The sequence below is a fragment of the Enhydra lutris genome, unplaced genomic scaffold (assembly GCF_002288905.1).
Source record: "Enhydra lutris kenyoni isolate GAN:26980312 unplaced genomic scaffold, ASM228890v2 scaffoldscaffold1, whole genome shotgun sequence".
Taxonomy (NCBI): Eukaryota; Metazoa; Chordata; class Mammalia; order Carnivora; family Mustelidae; genus Enhydra; species Enhydra lutris.
In genome coordinates this window covers 93,079,586-93,101,448 of record NW_019154085.1, presented here as the reverse complement: position 1 = coordinate 93,101,448, position 21,863 = coordinate 93,079,586, and the positions used below count along the sequence as shown (strand labels likewise).

The 21,863-nt window shown below is 37.4% G+C and overlaps 1 protein-coding gene across 2 annotated transcripts in view; it reads left to right on the top strand.

Annotated features, from left to right (window-relative positions):
• Window positions 1-6,234: 6,234 nt before the first annotated feature.
• The window catches only part of LOC111143222 (histamine N-methyltransferase), a 50,586-nt gene continuing 34,957 nt past the window's right edge, over window positions 6,235-21,863 (top strand). For both annotated transcript variants that reach the window (XM_022496800.1, XM_022496809.1), the window contains exons 1-3: window positions 6,235-6,345; window positions 6,512-6,543; window positions 13,123-13,269. In XM_022496800.1, the coding sequence (XP_022352508.1) occupies window positions 13,133-13,269 (137 nt within the window). In that variant the 5' untranslated portion in view covers window positions 6,235-6,345; window positions 6,512-6,543; window positions 13,123-13,132. The remainder of the gene's footprint in view (window positions 6,346-6,511; window positions 6,544-13,122; window positions 13,270-21,863) is intronic.

The following is a 21,863-nucleotide window of genomic DNA, read 5'->3' as shown; positions in this document are numbered from 1 at the left end:
GGCTTAGCTAGTTATGAATACACCTATTTTTAGTTTCACAACCCTCAGTAATTTATCTTTTTTTAAAAGATGAAGACTTATTAGAACTTCAAGAAACCTTAAAGAGCATCTAATCTACCTTATTTCTCCATATTTATATATGGTAGAGATGGTAGGGGGTGGAGCAGGCAGCTTAAAGCAGTTACATCATTTCCCTAACATCATTTATCTACTAAGAGGCTAAGCTTGTATAGCACCGAAGTCTCTCCCTTCTTGGCTTATTTCTACACTTATGAGAAACTTAGCCAAATATCCTGTTAAGATTCTAGTATCTATCATATTTACCTGACATTGCCAATCTAACTGAGCTCTAAGTTTTTATGTACTGTAATTTCAAACTTCCCTTCAAGATCACAGTTGGGTAAAACTGCCTGATAAATTTCAAATAAACCAGCACATCAAATGAGCCAATCAGTTTGTATAAAATACCTACTTGTTTGTCATGAGAAAATAAAATGGGACTCTTCTAAATTTTGATTAAGATAGTTTAACAACATTGCCATTATCATCTACATATATGTTATGCAATGGTGCATATGACTAAGGATAAGAAGCCAGGCTAATAAGCACAATGTTCAAAAGACTATGGACCAGAGTGAATAAAGATAGCTGAAGAATGTTGTGTACAGTAAAATGGGTTCTTAGTGATGTGGAGAACAAAGGCAAAAGAAAAAAAGAAATTAAATTTCCGTTTTGCAGCCCATTGCAAGAACTTGAGACCGGCAGAATGATTTTCCTCAAGGAGCTTAGCAGCCTTGGTGTTAATATTTTGCTAAACAAAAAGGTCCAATCTCCAGGACCCCATAAAAAATCCCTTTGAGGGATGCCTGGGTGGCTGGGTGGCTCAGTTGGTTGAGTGTTCTACTCTTGATCTCAATTCAGGTCTTGATCTCAGGGTCATGAGTTCAAGCCCTGGCTGGGCTCCACACTGGACGTGGAACCTACTTAAAACAAAACAAATTAAAAAAAAAATCTCTTTGGATACTTCCTTCATCTCTACCCCACAAGATATATGTTTGTAATCATCCCCCAAACATATGGTCCACTGATATACATCTGAAGGGTCTTGTGACTATAAGGTTTTACTAGACAGCAGTAAATGACCTTATCCTAACAACAGCTAGCCCCTCAAGGTCCTGAAAAACCTTGCTTGCAAATTCCTTAGAGACTATGCTATCCCAACCCCTCCCAACTTGAAAGTATATAATCAGCCACTCCTCATAACCCCACTGTGGGTCCTGTCCCTGTGCTTTAATAAAACCACCCTTTTGCACCAAAAATGTCTCAAGAATTCTTTCTTGACTGCTTGCTCCCAAATCCCAACATTTTTACATCATTTTGGCATCCAAACATCCAGCTGGAGTCTTCTCATCTAGATTCCATGTCTCGGTACAAACTTGGTAAGTGTGTTCTCTCCTCTTCCTTTACTTTCATTCCAGGGGATTTTAAAGGAGTACTGTCTTATTGGTACACTTTCATGTCAGTTTCTCAGGCTGCAATCCTCTGGCCCACGTTTACTCCATGGGAAGGAGAAAGCCTGCCTCTCCTAGCTGGAATTTAATACCCTGGTCAGAATAGTAATAAGACCCAGAAGCTTGATGCCCTCTCTTTATTGCTGTCATTATACAAAGTTGTCTGTCTTGGGCATGGAACAGCCACCTAAGTCACCAGGACAGCTGCCAACCTTAAGACTCCTGTGTGAGTGTTCCTCCTCATTGGTCTAATGTAATCTGCTCCACATCTCTGGTCTAGCCACTTCTGACCACAAGACCTCCACTCAGAGCCAGTAAAAACCAACATTCAACTGAATAAATCTCAATCAGGAACCATTTCCTAGGGAAGTTGATTGTAAAGACTACTTGTGTTAAAATGTTACTTAGACCATGATGGATTTCAATCTCTACTGTTTTCCATCAATGTCTCCTATTAACTACTTAAATTAAAAAATTAAGCAACTTCCAATTGTAGAACTTTTCTAGTATTTTCCATGGGTTAAAAATGACAAGTTCTTCACAGCACAGTCTTCAGAGCACCATGAGGCAAGGCAACAGCACAGCAAGGCAAGGCCTTCTTTAGTTCCCAAAGACCCTAGCTTGGAATGCCTTTTAATCCACTGGAAATAATTCAGATTGCAAAATTTAAGAAAGGACTAATCTTCTGTAACACTGGATGGCTTCAGTATGAACTATTAGTTAGATCTCATCTGTAGGAAATAGGGCAAATGGACACAAATATACTGGGTCCAGGCCTTCATGGCTCTCAATCTGAATCCAGACCTAAGGGCCTCATGTGGAAAGCATGTTTGGTCACTAACCAGGCCAGTAAACTCCATCCTGATATATTGTCTAAATGGGCCTCCTGCTGACTGAACTCATGTTGCTGGAGGAAACACAGGCCATCCCTAATGAAGGGGGCAAGGATGTTCCCTTTTCCACTGTTCCTTCTCCTAATAGATGTGGGTGATTCTTCCTCATTCATTTCCTGGTTTAATGCTTGTTAACCAACCAACTGTGGTTGTCTCCCTCAGGATGAGGACTTTAAGGAATATTCCCAAGCAACTGCCACAACTCCTTTTTGTTTCAGAGACATTCCCTGTCTTCTCTGGCCAAACATGGACTGTATATTTCCACTTTATTGGAAAAAAGCCTGGCCACTGCTTGTCTGTCTGAGCTGACCAGAACAAGGAATCCTCTTTCTTTGTCTTCTGGCAGCACATCCCCTCTTCTGCCTTCCCCATTCCACTTTTCCTATTTCTGCACCACCTTTGGTGTGGTGTGTATAACAGGTTCCTACACCAGCCTGAGTGCCTCTGGTGCCATTGGCATCTCCTCCTTCTAACCCTGCTATAAAGGAGCAAAGAGCTCCCCCTTGGACTTACACTGCCCACTTCAGATATCCCCACCAGTGCCCCAGGTAAAAATTAACAATGGGGAACAAATTGATGGGCTTTCAAGTGGACCCAGGTAGAACATAACTCAATATTTAAACTAATTTAAGCTTGTTGGTTTAATTAAGATAGACATGTCTTTGAAGTCATCAGCATTAAATATGAAACTTTTTGTTCCACCAAGGTGTACTGAAGGTCAAATAAGCTCATATTATGTTTGTTGCAATTTGTTAGCAAAAAGATGACTTAAAATGATGGTTAATTTTCTCGGTCTCAAATTCTTTGTGAGTAATGGCTAAGAAGCTTTCAAAGTCTTTGGTAGCCAGAAACTTTAAAGTTTTCCTTGGGTGATAAATTGGGATTGAATTCATTGGACATTTTAGGTATTTTCCAAGTAGGATGTGCTTTTGACTTCTTATTGCAAGGAAACTAAAGATAATTGGGCCTGTTGGAAGATTATTTGTGCTTAATTGATTCATAAATTTGTCATCTAAAGAATTCTGGACTAACAATACACAATTGGTTACTACTTAGTTTTCACTGGAGACTAAGGTTTCTAAAAGTTAAGACTGATGGAAATAAGGAAAGCAACTCAGCATGTAGGAAAGTAGGAGATGCATGAGAAATAGGAACACATTTTTTGAAGGTAAATAGTCATTTTGTCCTAAAATGAGATTGGTTATTTGGAGAGAAATGGCTTGAGACAAAATATGAATGCAAAAGAAAGTTGTAGAAGGTTTGTGAAGGGAAATCTTTGGAAATATATATTTTTTGTGTGGCCAGGATGGACTAAGGTTAAAATGAATGGGTTTTAAAAATACACTGTTATAAAACTGGAATTCTGCTTTCTCTCTGTTAAAGAGACAAAGTTTTGGGGTGTCTGGGTGGCTCAGTGGGTTAAGTCTCTGCCTTTGGCTCAGGTCATGATCTCAGGGTCCTGGGATTGAGTCCCATGTCCGGCTCTGTGCTCCGCAGGGAGCCTGCTTCCCCCTCTCTCTCTGCCTGCCTCTCTGCCTGCTTATGATCTCTCTCTCTCTCTCTGTCAAATTAAAAAAAAAAAAGTTTTCTTGGATTGTCGGTCTGCTCTAAGAAGAAAACAGAAACAAAGCTTTCTGTTTGTCGATCCAGAAAAAAACAGTTTCTATGTTTTATTTTTATCAGGCTTTTAATGATAAAATGATAAATGATAAAATGATCTGTAACCCCTAATTATGAATTGCTTTAAAATATTCTAAGGTTTTGGGGCACCTGGGTGGCTCAGTGGGTTAAGCCGCTGCCTTCAGCTCGGGTCATGATCTCAGGGTCCTGGGATCAAGTCCCGCATCGGGCTCTCTGCTCAGCAGGGAGCCTGCTTCCCTCTCTCTCTCTCTCTCTCTCTGCCTGCCTCTCTGTCTACTTGTGATCTCTCTCTGTCAAATAAATAAATAAAATCTTTAAAAAAAAATATTCTAAGGTTTCAACAAACTTCCCCAAGATTTAAATTATAAACAAAGTCTCTGACTAATTAGTCTTGCTTGTTTGGTAAGTCACTTTCTGGTATAAGATCATCAGTCAATATTCTGATTATTGAAGTGTTACGTGTCATGGAAATAACTGAATTTTCTTGTCAGCTACATCATATGAACTCTATATCAGATCATTAACAGTGTCCATTTCTAAGTTTTTATTCTTTATGACTGTTCTGATGCTCTTGTGAAATGTGCTTCATCTTTAAGAAGATTTATTAAAAGGACTTTAGGAAAATACAGGTATTTGGCATCTTTGAGATCCTAAAACTCAAAGAAATGGGTAAGAATGTCAGAACTAAATAAAAAGCTACATTCAAACTGAGTAAGAATTAGTAACATGGGACTAAATGAACCAAAGAAGAGGATTATAGTTTTGTGACTCTTGTTTGAAACACTGCTGGTTCTCTAATGTTTGTTTTTCCAGATTAAAGAAACTTCCTCTTAAGATATCTATGACTTACAGAAATGTGATAAAATATTCCTTGAATGAATCAAAGTGTTAAACATTTCTCTCTACCTGAATCCTCTGAAGTTCAAAAAGTCTCTGTAAGTATTCTTTCTTTCATGGCAATCATAGTTGTTTGCATAAGTTCAATAAGAATCTGTTCTCCTTGTAATAGGACACCATTGGAGACATTGGTTATTTTACCAAGGTTTGACTAGAATGTCATATATGAGAAACACATACATAGACTCAGATATGACCAGACAGCTTTAAGGAATTGAGATTGACTATGTGAAACACAGAGCCACAAAATACCTTCAGAAATCTTGGCCTGATACTTTGCTTACCGAGTTCCCAGCAGCCTTACCAGGTAAAGAAAGAATGTCACTTCCTGGCAGGTGCAGGAATGTCAGCATGCTTTTGGAAACTTGAGAAGATGAATTCACCCAAATCTATAGGTATTGCAGGCATGTCTCATGGCAAGTGTTTAGCTTGGTTTCTGGCCTAAAGACACTACTAAAAGTTCAATCTAGATTCCTTATGAAGAGTTCCAGCAAAGCAAATTTTGAAAGTTCTATATGGCCAATGACAATTCTCCCTGAGCTCAGGGAACTAATTAGGCCAACTATGTTAAAAATTCGGCTTGTTTTACAAGCAGATTTGTTTCAATTTGGCTATCTCTGGAAATAAGGGTGATTCTAGAGAGAAAAATTATGTTTCAGTAATGCATTTTAAGGATGTTAAATTCTAGTTCTGATTAACTTTGAGTATTTGTTGTTTGCCTAAGCTAGACAACTTGAGGTAAATTTCAGAGAAATTGCAATGATAGCTCATGTATAGACAGTTTTCATGTTTGTTATTTTGTGGGGATAGTAACACGATCCCATGAGCATATGACTATTTGAACAACTGGAAAAATGGGATGAATTTTCTCCTCAATAATTTTGTAACTCAAGTAGCACCTTGACCAATTCTGTGTGGCTTGAATAACAAAATCACTCCTTAAAATCCAAAGGACAACCACTCCATAAGATTAACTATGGACTTATGTAAATAATGGTCAACCCTCTTTCTTTATGCTTGTATTGGGTGTTACACTTGGGGATACCCATATACCCAGACAAGTGTTCTCTCACTTGCCAGTGAATCCTCATAATTAGGAAATTGTTAAGGCTAAACATCAAATGGTTTTATCCCTTTTTTTTTTTTTTTTGTATTTGTCCCAGGAGCTGCCTCTTATGATGTAAAATTGCAAATAGAGGCCTTAGCCAGGCATACAGTGACTATCTTGGACTAAGCTAGACATGTAGTCACACACAAATTCAGAAGATGACCCTCTAAAACCAAATGGTCCCTGATATCCTGACTGCAGCTCAAGGAGGAACCTATGCTTTATTAAAACAAAGTTTTGTGTATATACCTCAGATGACCACAAACATGTGCCAGGATTCTATGAATACCCAAAGGTGGGTAGGTGCTTTAAATAATCTCTCTTTTTCCTTTAGTGATTGTTTAAACTCCTAGATTGGAAGAGGATTTTTGTCAACTGACTCTGATTTGTGTTTCTTTTTCTTTTTGTTACTCTCATCATGTTTTGCTGTTTTCTCCCCTGTTTCTCCACTTGGTGCCCAGACTCCATCACTGCCACATCTTCAAGCCAACAGGTGATCCTTTGTACTGAGGGAAATTTTATATATGTTTTCTCCTTTGGATTCAGCTGCTTCTGTCTTTCATAACTCCTATACATATAAGTCCCTGACTGATCAATGTTGACCCATAGGCAGGGACATCTCTATGTCCCTATTCAGCAGGAAGAAGTTCTAGAAGATGAGACCTTCCACTCTCAGCAACCTTGAAGATTTAAGGGTCAAAATTATTCAGAGGAGAATGATGTGGAGAACAAAGGAAAGAATAAATAAATTTTCCTTGCAGTCCATTCACAAGTACTTGAGCTATCTCAAGTAATTTTCCTTGAGGAGCTTAGCTACTTCAACGGTAATACTTAGCTAAAAGCAAAAGACAACTTCAGCTTGACACTAGCCCAGCATCCAGAATCCTATTAAAAATCTCTTTGGAAAAAAAAAAAATCCCTTTGGAAACTTCCTTTCTCTCTATCCCCCCAAGATAAATGTTTGTAATCATCCCCCAAATATACGACCCACTGATACACCTCTGAAGGGTCTCAGGATTGTAAGGTTTACGAGACAGTAGTAAATGACCTTATCCTAATGAGAGCTAGCCCCTCAAGATCCTAGAAACCTTGCTTTCAAATTCCTTAAAGACTGTGCTATCCCTAACTGCCTCCTAACTTGAAAGTATATAATCAGCCACTCCTCCCGACCTCAGGGCATCTCTTTCTGCCCATGGGTCCTGTCCCTATTCTTTAGTAAAACCACACTTTTTGCACCAAAGATGACTCAGGAATTCTTTCTTGACTGTTTGTTCCCAAACCCCAACATTTTCACAACATTGGCATTTTGCTACTGTTTCTTCCTCTTTTATTTATTTGTTTGTTTTTTTTGGTATAACACATACAAAGCCATATGAATAAAGGGAAATAAACAAAAAGCAGAATCATACCTATATATACAGAGAACTAACTGATGGTTTCCAGAAGGGAGGGGTGTGGAGTTTGAAAAAATAGGTGAAGGGAAGGGGGAGATACATGCTTCCAGTTTGGCAAGAATAAGTCACAGGAATAAAATGCACACCATAAGGAATATAGTCAATGATATTGTAACAGTGTTTCAGGATTTATTTTCCTTCGCTGCCTGTAGTTCTTGGTCAGGTGGCTTTGAAGAATGAAGAGGTAGACCAGGAGAAGAGTGGTGGGCTGCAAAGTTTACTGAGAGATAGTACAAAGCTCCTGAAGAGGGAGGGGGCCTGAGATAGTTCCCATTAGGGCTTCTAAGTCTAGGGGTTTTTAGGAGAATGTTGGCAGGCTGTTTTAATCTGATTAAGCTTCCCTGTACCTGTCACCCAATTCAGTTTTTGTCCACTGCTTATCTACCTATCAGGTAGTTGTTCAGGTGGGAAAAGGTGGAGGTGTCCTTCCAGGATGATGTAGAGTAACAGGATGGGTTCCTTTTCCTTTTAAAGATAGTTTCCTCTTAGGATGGGGGTCCTTTGCCCCTGCCTGCCTTACTTGCTACTATGCTCCATTAATAGTGATATATCAGGACAGATGGCAGTTACACTTGTGGTGAACACAGCATAATGTATAAACTTGTCAAATCACTATGCTGTACACCTAAAACTAATGTAACATTGCATGTCAGCTATACTCAAATAAAAAATTAAAAAAATAAATTTAAAAAAAAAGTAGATAAGGGATACCATTTGCTTTTTGACCTAGCGTGGATAATATTATATTACTTGATGACAGGAAGAATACAGAATTACTCTACCTTTTTGTTGTCATTGTTCCATGTTCTCTAACATGGAAAATAATCAAGTTGAAAAGGTACAGAGTGGTAAGAAATAGTGTGATATAATTTTTTAAGAAATGGTCCATGGAGTTAAACAAAATGAATTTGAATCCAGATTCTTTTCTCATGCGTTACATGATTTCATACAACTTATTTGTTTTGAGTCTTGCTTGATGATAGCAATGTTTCCATTCCCAGAGGATTAAGAGTATTATGAGATAATGTGTGAAAGGCACTTTGACGCAGTAACAGCGTAATATATGGTAAGTAATAGAGGACAGAAGCCCCAAAGAGGTATGAGAACATCTAAGAATCCTAACTATGACAATCTTTCAAAGTCTAGAAGAATCACATCCCAGTGTACTGAGATAATTTATAAGAGCAATAATGATGTTATTGTCGGTAACCTTTGAGAAGTCACAGCAAATGATAGATTGCTAGACTGTTGCCCCAATTTTTAAGAAAGAGGGAAAAGAGGATTCATAAAATTTAGTAATTCCAACCAGCCTGCTAGATGTTTTAATCCCCAGGGACATTCCAGATTCATTATGGATTATGAAACAGAGAGTCTATTTGTAATTGTAGAAAGGAAGTTGTGATTGCTGAAACCAGCATTTAGTCAAGTGCAAGTCACACTGAAAGCAACAAGATTTTCCTTTTTGTGGAGGGGCTGAAAGACTAATCAGAGAAATGCCAAAATGCCACAGACATGGCATATCTGCATTTCAACAGGGCACGTGGCAAAGGTTTTATGAAGCTTTAATATGCTAGTATGCATTATGACTATCAGAGAAATCTACTGAACCCAATTTTTTTTTTGTAAAGCCGCAAGTAACATCTGAAAGAACTTGGGTTGGGCGGAACATCATTGGGAAATATTAGTTTAGTCTAACCTGTACCCTAACAATCTGTACCGGTTAGGCAATTTTTGGGATATTGTGTTTATTTGCAGACACCAATTTTTTAAAGAATCCCTGACAAACTAGTATGTCCAAAGGAAGAAACTAGCATAATGGATTATATAAAGCTATATTGGAAATGAAATAATTAGTAACTGTCATGGATCAAGTATCTGAGGACTCACCAAATCATATGTTGAAACCTTAACCCCCAACGTTATGGTATTAGGAGGTGGGGGGCCTTTGAAGAGTGATTAGGTCATGAGTATAGAGCCCTCATGAACAGGATCGGTGCTCTTATAAAAGATTCCAGAGAATTTCCTTGTCCTTTCTGACATGTGAAGAGGCAGTTAGAAGATGTCTGTTTAAGAACCAGAAAATGAGCCTTCCCCAGATCCCGAATCTGCCAGCACCTACAGATTTTGACTGGAATGTCATATATGAGAAACACACACATAGACTCAGATATGCAGAATTCTGAGAAATAAATGCTTGCTTCTTAAGCTATTTAGTGTATAACATTTTTGTGATAGCAGTCCAAATAGACTAAGAATTATGGAATTAGGAAAGAGATATCTTTAGGAGTAGAGCTAACCTATGAACCAATTTCAAATTTTTCAATAGGTGTTGTATGGGGAAGAAATTAGAATCATTCCATGTAGATTAAGTAGCCAGACATAGGAATACCATGTACAAGTTATAAGGAGGCAGATTTGGGCTGAACATAGAGTTTGCGACAGCACTGGTTTGGGAATCTGACAGAGGAGAATTATATTCCCAGTTCTGTCCCTTCCTTACTAGGCATCCTTGAGCAAAGGATCCAACCTCTTGGGAATTCTGTTTTCTCATCTGTCATATAGGCAAGCCCACAGAGCTACTGCAAAGTAAAAATCCTACACTAGAATAGAAAAGACCCGTACAACTCCGGGCCCATAATAAGAACTCAGTAAGTGGAATTACAGTTTTATTATTAACAGTTAGAACCAGGCATGTAAAGGAGAAGACTATCTGACAGTGGAGAGTATCTCAATACTGAAAGTGATCAAGCACAATTTTAATCTTTTAAAATAACTGAAAGCCTACTGTGCACAGTTGTGACTCAGTCCGTCTTTATTAGCTGGCAATCACATAGGGACTTGGGGGGGAGAGAAGGCAGGTTCATTAACAGACCATAACACAAGGACAAATGCCATCAAAATTGTAAGAGGCTCAGAAACTAAGAGCACAGTGCTAAGCCTTTCGAGGCAAATATGGAAGGCTTAATGGAAGTGGTAGCACATGAGGAGTGGGAACATTTTTGGTGGGCGGGGTAAAAGGAGAAGCAGGGCATTAGTCAAGGGGGGCTACTGCATGGAGAAGCTGTGGGCAGGAAAGCACGGGGATATATCCAGAGAAGTAGCACAGTTTGAAGGCATGCACTAGCCAGGCTTAAAGGAAAATGAAACACAAGTCTGGATGATTTGGGGTGGGAGAGTCAAAGAATGAGCTTTGGACTTAACTTGGGTAATGGTGGGGAGACAGTACACATGTGAGGGGAGAGGAGTGACTTTATCATTACTGTGCTTTAGAAGACTGAATTTGGCAGTGGCGATACAATTGGCTAGGATCTGTGTGACTCCTAAGATCGGGAGGTCAGTATGGAAATGGCGCAGTAGGTGAAAAAAAAAAGGAGACTCTCAAGTAGGATAGAGGCAATGAGAAGAGGGAAGAAATCCCAAATGAGAAATGAATGAAGAACAGACTGTTGAGGAAGATTTGGCAATGGGCCAGGTGATAGTCTCAGGAGAAGAGTGAGTTCTAGTTAGAAGTAGGTTTTAGTAGGAACTTTTGAAGGTAAGGTCAATGTCATTTCTTCACAACCGAGTATCACGCAGTATACCCTTACTAAATATTTGTTCAGGAGATGAATATGTGAATGAATGACTTGGATTAGATCTAAAGGGAAGAGTGGGAGATTGTAATGAAGAACCAGAAGCTTGTGAGAGTCAGTTTGAGGAAGAACCAGGCTGGGTGGATAGACACACGAGTTAAGGAGCATATGTCTGTCTGTCTATATGCAGTCCCCGGAGCTAAGTTAGGGCTGGTGGGCCAAATCCAGCCCAGCATCTTGTTTTTCATCCAACCCATGAGCTAAGAATAACTGTTACTTCTTTCAATGACTGGAGAAAATCCAGAGAAGAATAGTATTTCATGACATGTGAAATGATACGAAACTCAGCTTCAGTGTCTGTAAGTAAAATGGCAACTTTTGTTGTTTTCTTATTACAGAGGGGACTGACCTGCCCCTTACATGAGCAGTAACAATGTGCTAATCATGATATAAAAGAATCCAGGAGAACTCTCACTACAACCCCACGAGATTTAATTCATTGTTCCCATTTTACTGATGAGCAAACAGAAAGTTCTGTTTCAGCCAAGGTCACACAGTTTCACACTACACCCACATCAATCTGCTCTTCCAGATTTCCCATTTTCTCCTAAGGTAAAGGCACAGCTCCAAGAGTAGTGTGACCACGAAGTGCTTATAAAAGAGGGTTTGGGAGTGTTGAATGCTTGGAGGGCAGTTTTGGAACTGAATCAGAGCATGGGAATGGCTTAGGCAGACACACTTCTAAGAGATGTATAGGAACTAGCTCATTAATTCTTATAACCTTTCCTGAGATAGATACTGTTATTAACATCCTAAGCTGGAGGAGTGATTTTCTTTTCTTTTCTTTCTTTCTTTTTTTTTTTTTTTTAAAGATCTTATTCATTTATTTTGAGAGAGTGTGAGAGAGATAGAGCGCACAATCAGGGAAGAGGAGAGGGGAGCCAAGGGAGATAGGGAAGTAGATTCCCTGCTAAACAAGGAGTCTGATTCTGGGCTGGTTTCCAGGACCTTGGGATCATGACCTGAGCCAAGACAAACACTTAACTGACTGAGTCACCCAGGTGCCCTGGGAGTGGTCTTTTTAAACACCATGTCCTGGGTAAAAAGTCCAGCATGTAGATATTCTAACTCTTTGGGTCTTTGGTGACAACGCTGGGCCACCAGAAGCTCAGTCAACCCTAGGTATCTAAGGTCCAATGCTCAGAAGTACTTGGGGAATTCCTACAGACTCAGCTGGCTTTACCCTTTCTCCCGCATTTGTGCCCAGAGAGTGTTCTCTCATTCCCTTCACTGCCCCCAGCAGGCTTCTCAGACCTTCTAGTTAATAGCTCCTTCCCCAGGGTTTATGCTAAAGAGACTTCCTGAATCACAACAGCATTTGAAGAGAGGCAGTGCAGAAGTGTAAAGTTCAAGTACTGAGCAGGGGGAAGGCAAGAAGTTCTCCTATAGAAAGCACGGAGGCAGGTGGAGGAAATCTGTCAAAGATTTCAACTCGGGTAGATTTCTGAAAATGGTCTTTAGCCCTTTACATGGGTGTTTATCTCTGTGTTTGTCGCCTTTCACCCTTAAAGCCACCACTATACCACTTGGAATTTATGTCTGGCTGCTGCTCACAAACAGGGTATAATTAGAATCCAGTCTGTGTTTTCGACTTTCTGAACTCCAGGCGTTAACAAACAAGTTGTAGCAGTGGATTTATTGCTTTACTTTCCCACCTCCCTTTCTTACAAAACAACAGTGTAAGGGTTAAAGTAGCCGCCAAAGTCCTGTACAAATGACTGACGTAATAATGAGATTTGCACACCAGCCTTCAGTGCCTGTTAAATTCAAAGCAGGTTTTGGTGGGTTTTGTCTTGTGTTGTTTTGTTTTTGTTTTGGTTTTTTGTTTGTTTGTTTGTTTTTTGTTTTTCTTTTCTTTTCTTTTTTTTTTTTTTTTTTTTGGCGGGGGAGGGAGGGTAGGAGGGAAAGGGTGGTGTTGAAGAGAAAAAATAAGGAACTGGGAAGAAAAGGAGGGGAAGTTAAACTTCCTTCTCTGTCTTCCATCAGAAAAGCAAACATGGCATCTTCCATGAGGAGCTTGTTTTCTGACCACAACAGATACGTTGAATCTTTTCGGAGGTTTCTCAACAGTTCCACGGAACACCAGTGCATGCAGGAATTCATGGACAAGAAGCTGCCAGAAATAATAGCAAGGTAACAAAAAAGGACGTTTTTGTCAAAAAGACAAGCCTCCGGCTCCTTGTGTGCAATGATAGATGGGTCGAGCCCAGCCCTGCAGGCTGGGCGCCGGGATAAGAAGGAGCTACTGATAGCAGCTTCCACCCAGTCTTCCTCGACCCCCACCCCCCACCCCTGCGCCCCTTCTCCTGCCGTGCTTTAGTTAGACGCTCGCTTTCCATGTTCAAAGGCTCCGATTTGTGCAGGATTTCCAGCTGCGCGGAGATAAGCGTTAACCATTTGAAGGCACACATCCATGTTCATTTGGGAAAAGATGCAAATCTTTGAGCTCAGATTTTTCAGCCCTCCTCCAGATTTCGCGTTTCAAAAACGTACCAAATGCAGAATTTAGTATTCTTTTGATTAGAATAAAATATAAATAATTACCAAATACTGTTTATCCCTGTGGATTGAGGATGGGGTGCTTCTGGGTTCTCCTACTATCCATTTAAATTCACTTCCTTATCCATTCTTATAGTTATTCTCAAAAAAAAAAAAAAAAAAAACCAAAAAAAAAAAAAACACCAAACAACCGTCTTTTCCTTTCAACTTAATATTAGCAATGTGGTTCTTTAAAAAAAAAAAAAAAGGCATTTTCCCATTATCAGTGAAACTCACTAGTTCCTATCCTTCTTGCAGACTTTTTTTTTTTTTTTTTTTTTTTGGGTGATTAATGTGTTCAATTTGTGCCAGAGCTGATAAGCATTATGAGAGTAAAAGATTCCACATGCTAAAGATAATCAAATCACCTATCTGGGGGTGGATTGCTGTAACTTACTCTGCTTCAGGAAATAATGATAGAAAACTGGAAGAAATGACTGACTGTGGATCCAATTTGCAACAGCAAAGAAAACTGATATTTTATCTTTTGCTGGATTTCTCTATTGTAGGCTTGAAACTCACCCGGACAGTACCTCTGCCTGATGAAAGTAGGCATTGTTGGATGTGTGTGAAATTCCATTGCCCTTTATATTTTTCATGGTTCAGTTTTTAATTTTTTTAAATAGAGTGGTATATAATTTATTAATAATTAGTAAGTATTAGAACAATGATGCCAAAATCAAAGCATACCTCAAATACAGGTAACTTCTTATCTAGGAACTAATAATTTACTTCTTTGGGTCTTTTGTTCATTTCTAAAATTAAAGATTATAAGTTAATTTCTGAATTCTTTTGCAGTACTAAAGGTCTGTGTTCATGTCTGTAGCTCATCCAGACCCTTGGTTTTCTTTAGTCATCAGTGGTTCGAAGAGGCACAGTGAATGGATATAACATAATGAATGATGACCCCTATCTTCATGGTGTCCACAGTCTGCTTAGAAATATTGAATGTAGAATCTGTGAAAGACTGAAGAACTTTCAAAAGCATAACCAAATTAGCACTGCAGTGGTAAAAAAACAAAAAACTGGTTCCTAGCCCTATTTACTCCCCTCTCAGAAGCAACCACTTTCAACATTTTGAAGTATTTTAGTTGTTTCTTATGAAATTTTCTTTCCTAATTCTAAATAACATGTTATTCTTCTTTTTCTTAATTTTACTGTATTAAAATAGCTAAATAAACACATACATTTCCTTCCCTATCATATCAGTATATTTATGTCAAAATTTGGGGTTCAATAATTTGTTTATATCATTTTGCCTATGTACATATTATACATAATTGAATGATACATTATACTACAATCACATTTCCTTTCAGGTACTTTTTGTTTTTTTCCTAGAGTTAACTATTGTTTTGATTATAGTTTCTTTTCTTAGTTTTCAATATACCTGTCACTACTTGTACCCCAAGCAGAAGGATTAATCTTCTCTCAATATAATCCAACAAATCAAGTCATCTGTTAATTTTCCCCCATGGGAACATCTTTTCTGGAACTCTGTTCATCTTTTCCACTCTGGTGATTTGCTGGTGATCTGCCATACAATTATTGATAGAATTTATTTCACCTTCTAGAAATTCTCTTCTCCTCTCTGCAGTACTGAATACCCTGATTCTGGATCTCATGTCATTCTTTTCTTGATTTCTTTAGACTTTTATCATCCTCAACCTTGTCCTACCCCTCCCCGCCACTTCTTCTTGTCCTTTAAGGCTTCCAGAGAAAGAGTGCATGAAAAGTAAACTTCTTTGAGATTTTGTTATGTTTAAAAGTACCTTCAGTCTATGGTCATCTTTATTAGATAGCAATTGCTATCCTGAAATATTATATCAGAAATTTAAAGGTATTTTTTCATTTTCTTTTAGCAACTAGAGTTTCTATTGAGCAATCCAATGTCCTTCAAATTGTTCTTGTTTGGCTTGTGATCTTTTTGTTTTGTTTTGTTTTTGTTTTCCCTACTTAGACGTTTTAAGGATTTTCTGTCTAGTATTCTAAAATTTTAAGATGAGTTGTAGTGTGGGACTTTTTCACACATTTTATTTTTAAGATTTTATTTGTCAGAGAGAGAGGACAGCAGGGGGAGCAGCAGGCAGAGGGAGAAGCAGACTCCCCACTGAACAGGGAGTCCAAATCAGAACTCGATCCCAGGACCCTGGGATCATGAGCTGAGCTGAAGGCAGACGCTTAACCAACTGAGCCACCCTGGCATTCCTTTTTCACACATTTTTGTGGGTAGTCCCTGGGCCACTTCAATCAAGATTCTGATCTTTCATCTCAGGGAAATTTGGTATTATTTTATCATCCCTTCTCTCTGATTTTCTTTCTGGAATTTATATTCATCAAACACCAGACCTCCTGAATTAATTCCCTAATTTTCTTACATATCCAATTTTTACAATTTTATCTTATAGCCCTTCTATTAATTTTTTTACTATTATAGTTTTAATTTTCAAAAATGTTCTTTTTTATAGCCTGTTCATCTTTCACAGGTGTAATACCTTTTTTATCTATTATAAAATTTTCCTCTGCTCTCTGCATATTTCTTCTGAGTGCTCTTTTTCTGTTTCTTTTGGTCCCTCTCATGTTAGGGGAACTCCCTAGCTATCTGATGTGATTTGATTATCCATCCAATCAATAGTGAGACACTAAAAAAGTGTTCAGATCCTTTTTGTGTATGTAAGTGAGGTTTGAGTGGGTGACTCACTGCAGGAATTGGATGTGAATTCAGTTGTTTACTGAGAGATTCTCGGATGTCAGTATTTTAAGTTTATTCACTAAGATGGTTTGTTTCCATGGAGAAACAATCCCCATCTGGATGCAAAGTGTGGGGTGGGGAGGGTTCCAGTATATTGCTGTAAATAATAAATTGTGTTGCTGTTGTTATATGTTATACATTTATTATTATTTTTTAAAGATTTTACTTATTTATTTGATAGAAAGAGACTCAGCAAGAGAGGGAACACAAGCAGTGGGAGTGGGAGAGGGAGAAGCAGGCTTCCTGCTGGGGAAGGAGCCTGATTTGGGGCTCAATCCCAGGACTGTGGAATCATGACCTGAGCCGAAGGCAGACACTTAATGACTGAGCCACCCAGGCACCCCTATATGTTATACAGTTAGATCCCTGGCTGGAAAATAGTAAGTTTTCAATAATTATTCATCATAATATGTGAAATAGGTTCATAATCGTGTCTAATTCATAGAAAAATTGTGAAAATTCAAAGAGTGAAATCACTTAGTTGTGGCTGGACAATTGCTTGACAATTGCTGGACAATTAGCAATAACAATTCCTAATATATGTTGAGTGCTTGTCATGTGCAGACACATTTCTAAGAGATTTACGTGAATTAAATCACTTAATTCCCACAACTGTTTCTTAAACTAGATACTATTATTATAATTCTATACAATAGGTGGTATTATTATCCTATTTCATAGGTAGTAAAGATGCAGAGAAATTAAATAACTAGCTTAAGGTAATATATCGGTAGGCCATGGCTTCTACCTTGGTGCTGTGCTCCATGGCTTCACTATGCTATCTACAGATATAAAACCAAGACCAAGAATTAACCAAGACCATAGATAAGGATGGGTGTATTAGGACTATGATCATGAGTGGGAAGATAATTAGAACTAAGGAAGGCAATTCATTCATAGGTGTCCTTGAATCTATCCTTTGTGAACTTTGCTTCAATCTGTTTTTGTTGTACTACTCTGTCCAGGCTCTCTCACATCAGGGGAAAAAAAAGCAGCTGCAAAGCTAGAGTCCACATAAATACCACTCCCGGTTCCTGTTTTCCCTTTCCATTCTCACCTTTTTATTATAGTACAACAATCGCTAGATCTTATTTCTCTTTATTCAGCTCACTTTTAATCTCACTGCCATCTGACTTCTGCCCTCAACATTCTTTTTAAAACTATTATCAAAGATACTCATATTGCCAAATTCAATGGAGATGATTCCTCCTTTATTTTGTGGTAGTACACTCTGCTACTGTTAACGCTACTAATGGCTTTCTCTTTCTCTAATTCTATCCTCTCTGAGCTTTATTGTTTTCTTCTTTGTCCCCTTTGTGTGTTCCCCATAAACCAGTGACTTTTAAAAGTTGGCATTACATCATTATCCTACTACTTGTCTAATTCTTTGCAGAATGCTTGGGTGATAGAATCTAGTCTCCTAGTTAGACCAAAACTTTATGATGCTAACTCTCCAGAATACATCATTGACCAGATCTGTCTCCCACTCAGCTTAAATCTCGCATATCCAAATGTTTGTAGAATTCCGATTAAAAAGAAAAAAACAAAAAACAAGGCACCCTGACAAAACACAAACTTGCCTTCAAACTATATTCTCCAGCTTCTTTTTTTTCACCATATGCAGTCACCCAAGCTGGAAATTCTTTAGTCATAACACCCTTTTCCCTTTTATTAGCATCAATCAAAAGCAGTCCTACTGTTACCTCCCAGTAAATCAACCCCATTCCATTTCCAGTACTAGAACCATAATACTGAGCTCTATTTTTTTCTTTAGTTTTAATTGAAGTATAGTTGATATACAGCATTATTTCAGGTACAGAATGTAGTGATTCCACAATCATACACATTACAAAATGCTTACCACAGTAAGTATAATTACTATTTGTCACCATAAATTATTACAGTATTATTGACTATATTCCCATGCTTATTTATTTTATAACTGGATGTTTGTATCCTTTAAACCCCATGCCTATTTCACCCGTCACCTCACTCCCCTCCCTCTGAAAACCACGTTTATTTTCTATATTTATGAGTCTGCTTCTGTTTTTTGTTGTTGTTGTTGATGAAGCCTATCCGTTAGTTTTGTTTTTTAGATCTGACATATTTGTGAAATCATAAGGCATTTATCTTACTCCATCTGCTTTATTTCACTTAAAATACCCTCTAAGTCCATCCATGTTGTCACAAATGGCAAGATCTCATTTTTTAAATGGCTGAGTAATATTCCATTGTGTATATATATCACATATTTCTCCATTCATCTATTCATACTTAGGTTGCTTCCATATTTTGGCTTTTGTAAATAATGGTTCAATAAACATAGGGGAGCATATATCTTTATTTAGTGTTTTCCTTCTCTTTGGGTAAATACCCAAATGTGGAATTGCTAAATTGTGTGGTATTTTTATTGTTAATTTTTTAGGACTCTGTTTTCCATACTGTTTCCATACTGTTTTCCATAGTGGCTGAACCATTTTACATTCTGACCAGTGGTGTACCAGTGTTCCCCTTTCTTCACATCCTCACTGACACTTGCTATTTTTTGTCTTTTTGATACTACCCATTCTGACTGTTGTGAAGTAATATCTCACTATGGTTTTCATTTACACTGCCCTGACATTTAGTGATGTTAAGCATCTTTTCATGTGTCTGTTGGTCATCTGTATATCCTCTTGGGAAAAATGTCTATTTAGGTCCTCTAAGATTTTTAATTGGACTTTCTTTCTGTCTGTCTCTCTTTCCTTCTTTCTTTATTTCTGTTGAGTTGTAGGCATTCGTTATATATTTTAGATGTTAACCCTTTATGGGATATGTCATTGGCAAATATCTACTCCCATTCACTAGGTTGCCTTTTGTTTTGTTGGTGGTTTCTTTGCCATGCAAAAGCCTTTTAGTTTGATATACTCCCAACTGTTTATTTTTGCTTTTTGTTTCCCTTATCTGAGGAGACAGGTGAAATATCTTGTGAAGGCTAATGTCCTAGAGATTACTTACTATGTTTTCTTTTAGAATTTTTATGGTTTCATGTCTTGCATTCAGGTCTTTAATCCATTTTGAGTTTATTTTTCCTTATGGTATGAGAATGTGATCCAGTTTCATTCATTTGCATGTAGCTATCCAGTTTTCCCAGTAACATTTATTGAAGAGACTGTCCTTCACTTATTCTATTTTAAGATTTATTTGTTTGTTTTAAAGTGAGAGAGCATGAGTGAGTGGGGGACGGGCAGAGAGAGAATCTTTCAAGTAGACTCTCTGCTGAGCATGGAGCCTGACATGGAGCAAAATCTCATGACCCATGAGATTATGACCTGAGCTAAAACCAGGAGTCAGATGCTTAATCAACTAAGCCACCCAGAAACCCTCTCATTGTATATTCTTGACTCGGTTGTCATAGGTTAATTGAGAATATAAGTATGCATTTATTTCTGGGCTTATTATTCCATTCCATTGATCTATGTGTCTGTTTTTGTGCTAGTAGCATATATTTTTGATTATTATCACTTTGTAATATAGTTTGAAATCTGGGATTGTGATACCTCTAACTTTGTTGTTTTTTTCTCAAGATTTCTTTGGCTATTTGAGGTCTTTTGTGGTTTCCTACAAATTTAAGGATTATCTGTTCTAGTTCTGTGAAAAACACTATTGGTATTTTGAGCGAAATTGTATTAAATCTGTATATTGCTTTAGGTCATATGGACATTTTAACAATTTTAATTCTTCCAATCCATGAGCATGGTATATCTTTTCATTTATTTCTGTTCCTTTAATTTCTTTCATCAGTGTCCTATAGTTTTCAGAGGATAAATGCTTCACCTCCTTGTTTAAATTTATTCTGAGATATTTTATTCTTTTTTAATGCAATTGTAAATGGGATTGCTTTCTTATTTCTCTTTCTGCTAGTTTGTTACTAGTGTACAGAAATTGAACAGATTTTTATTAATTTTGGATCATGCAACTTCACTGAATTGATTTCATACTTCTAATAGTTTTTTAGTGCATCTTTAGGGTTTTGTACATAAAATTTCATATCATATCATAAAAGAGTGATAGTTCAACTTTTTCCTTAACAACATGGATGCCTTTCTTTTTCTTGTCTGATTGCTGTGGCTAGGACTTCAGTACTATGTTGAACAAAAGTGATAAGAGTGGACATCCTTATCTTGTTCCTGACCTTAGAGGAAAAGCTTTCAACTTTACACCAGAGTATAATGCTAGCTGTGGGTTTTTCCTGTATGGCCTTTGTTTTGTTAAGGTATGTTTCCTTTAAGCCCACTCTGTTCAGAGTTTTTAACATGAATAGATGTTCAATTTTGTCAAATGCTTTTTTGCATCTAATGAGATGATCATATGATTTTTGTCCTTCCTTTTGTTAATGTGGTATATCACATTGATTGATTAGCAGATATTGAATCATCCTTGTATCCAGTATCAATCCTATTTGACTGTGGTGAGTGATCCTTTTAATGTGTTGTTGAATTTGGTTTGCTAACATTTTGTTAAGAATTTATGCATCTATGTTGGATACTGGTCTGTAATTAAAAAAAAAAGTATTTTTATCTCATTTTGGTATCAGGGCAATGCTGGCCCCACAGAATGAATTGGGAAGCATTACTTCCTCTTCCATTTTTTGGAATAGTTTGGGGAATAATAGGTATTAACTCTTCTTTAAATATTTGGTAGAATTCTACTGTGAATCCATCTAGTCCTGGACTTTTGTTTGTTGGATTCAGTTTTGTCAATAGTAATCTGCCTGTTAAGATTTTTCTATTTATTCTTGATTCAGTCTTAGAAGATTATATTTTTCTAGGAATTTATCCATTTCTTCTATTTCTCAGTGTATAATTTGTTTGCATATAATTTTTCATAGTAGTTTTTTATAATCCTTTGTATTTCTGTGGTGTCAGTTGTAACTTCTCTTTCATTTATGATTTTATTTGAATCCTCTCTCCACTTTTCTTAATGAATCTGACTGAAGGTTTATGAATTGTTTAACTTTTCAAAGAACCAGCTCTTGGTTTCACTGATCTTTCCAATTGTTTTTTAAGTCTTGATTTCATTTATTTCCTCTCTGATATTTATTATTTCCTTCATTCTACTAACTTCAAGCTTCATTTATTCTTCTTCTAGTCCTTTATGTGTATGATTTGATTATTTATTTGAGATTTTTTCTTGTTTCTTAGGTAGACCTGTATCACTCTCAACTTCCCTTTTAGAATTGCTTTTGTTGCATCCCAAACATTTTGCACTGCTCTATTTCCAGTTTTATTTTTCTCCAGGTATTTAAAAAATTTTTTTCTCTTTGATTTTTTTAGTTGACCAATTGGTTTTTTAGTAGTGTGCTGTTTAGCCTCCATTTCCCCCCCCCTTTTTTCCCTTGTAATTGATTTCTAGTTTCATATTGTGATCTTTTCTGATGTTTGATGTAATTTCACTT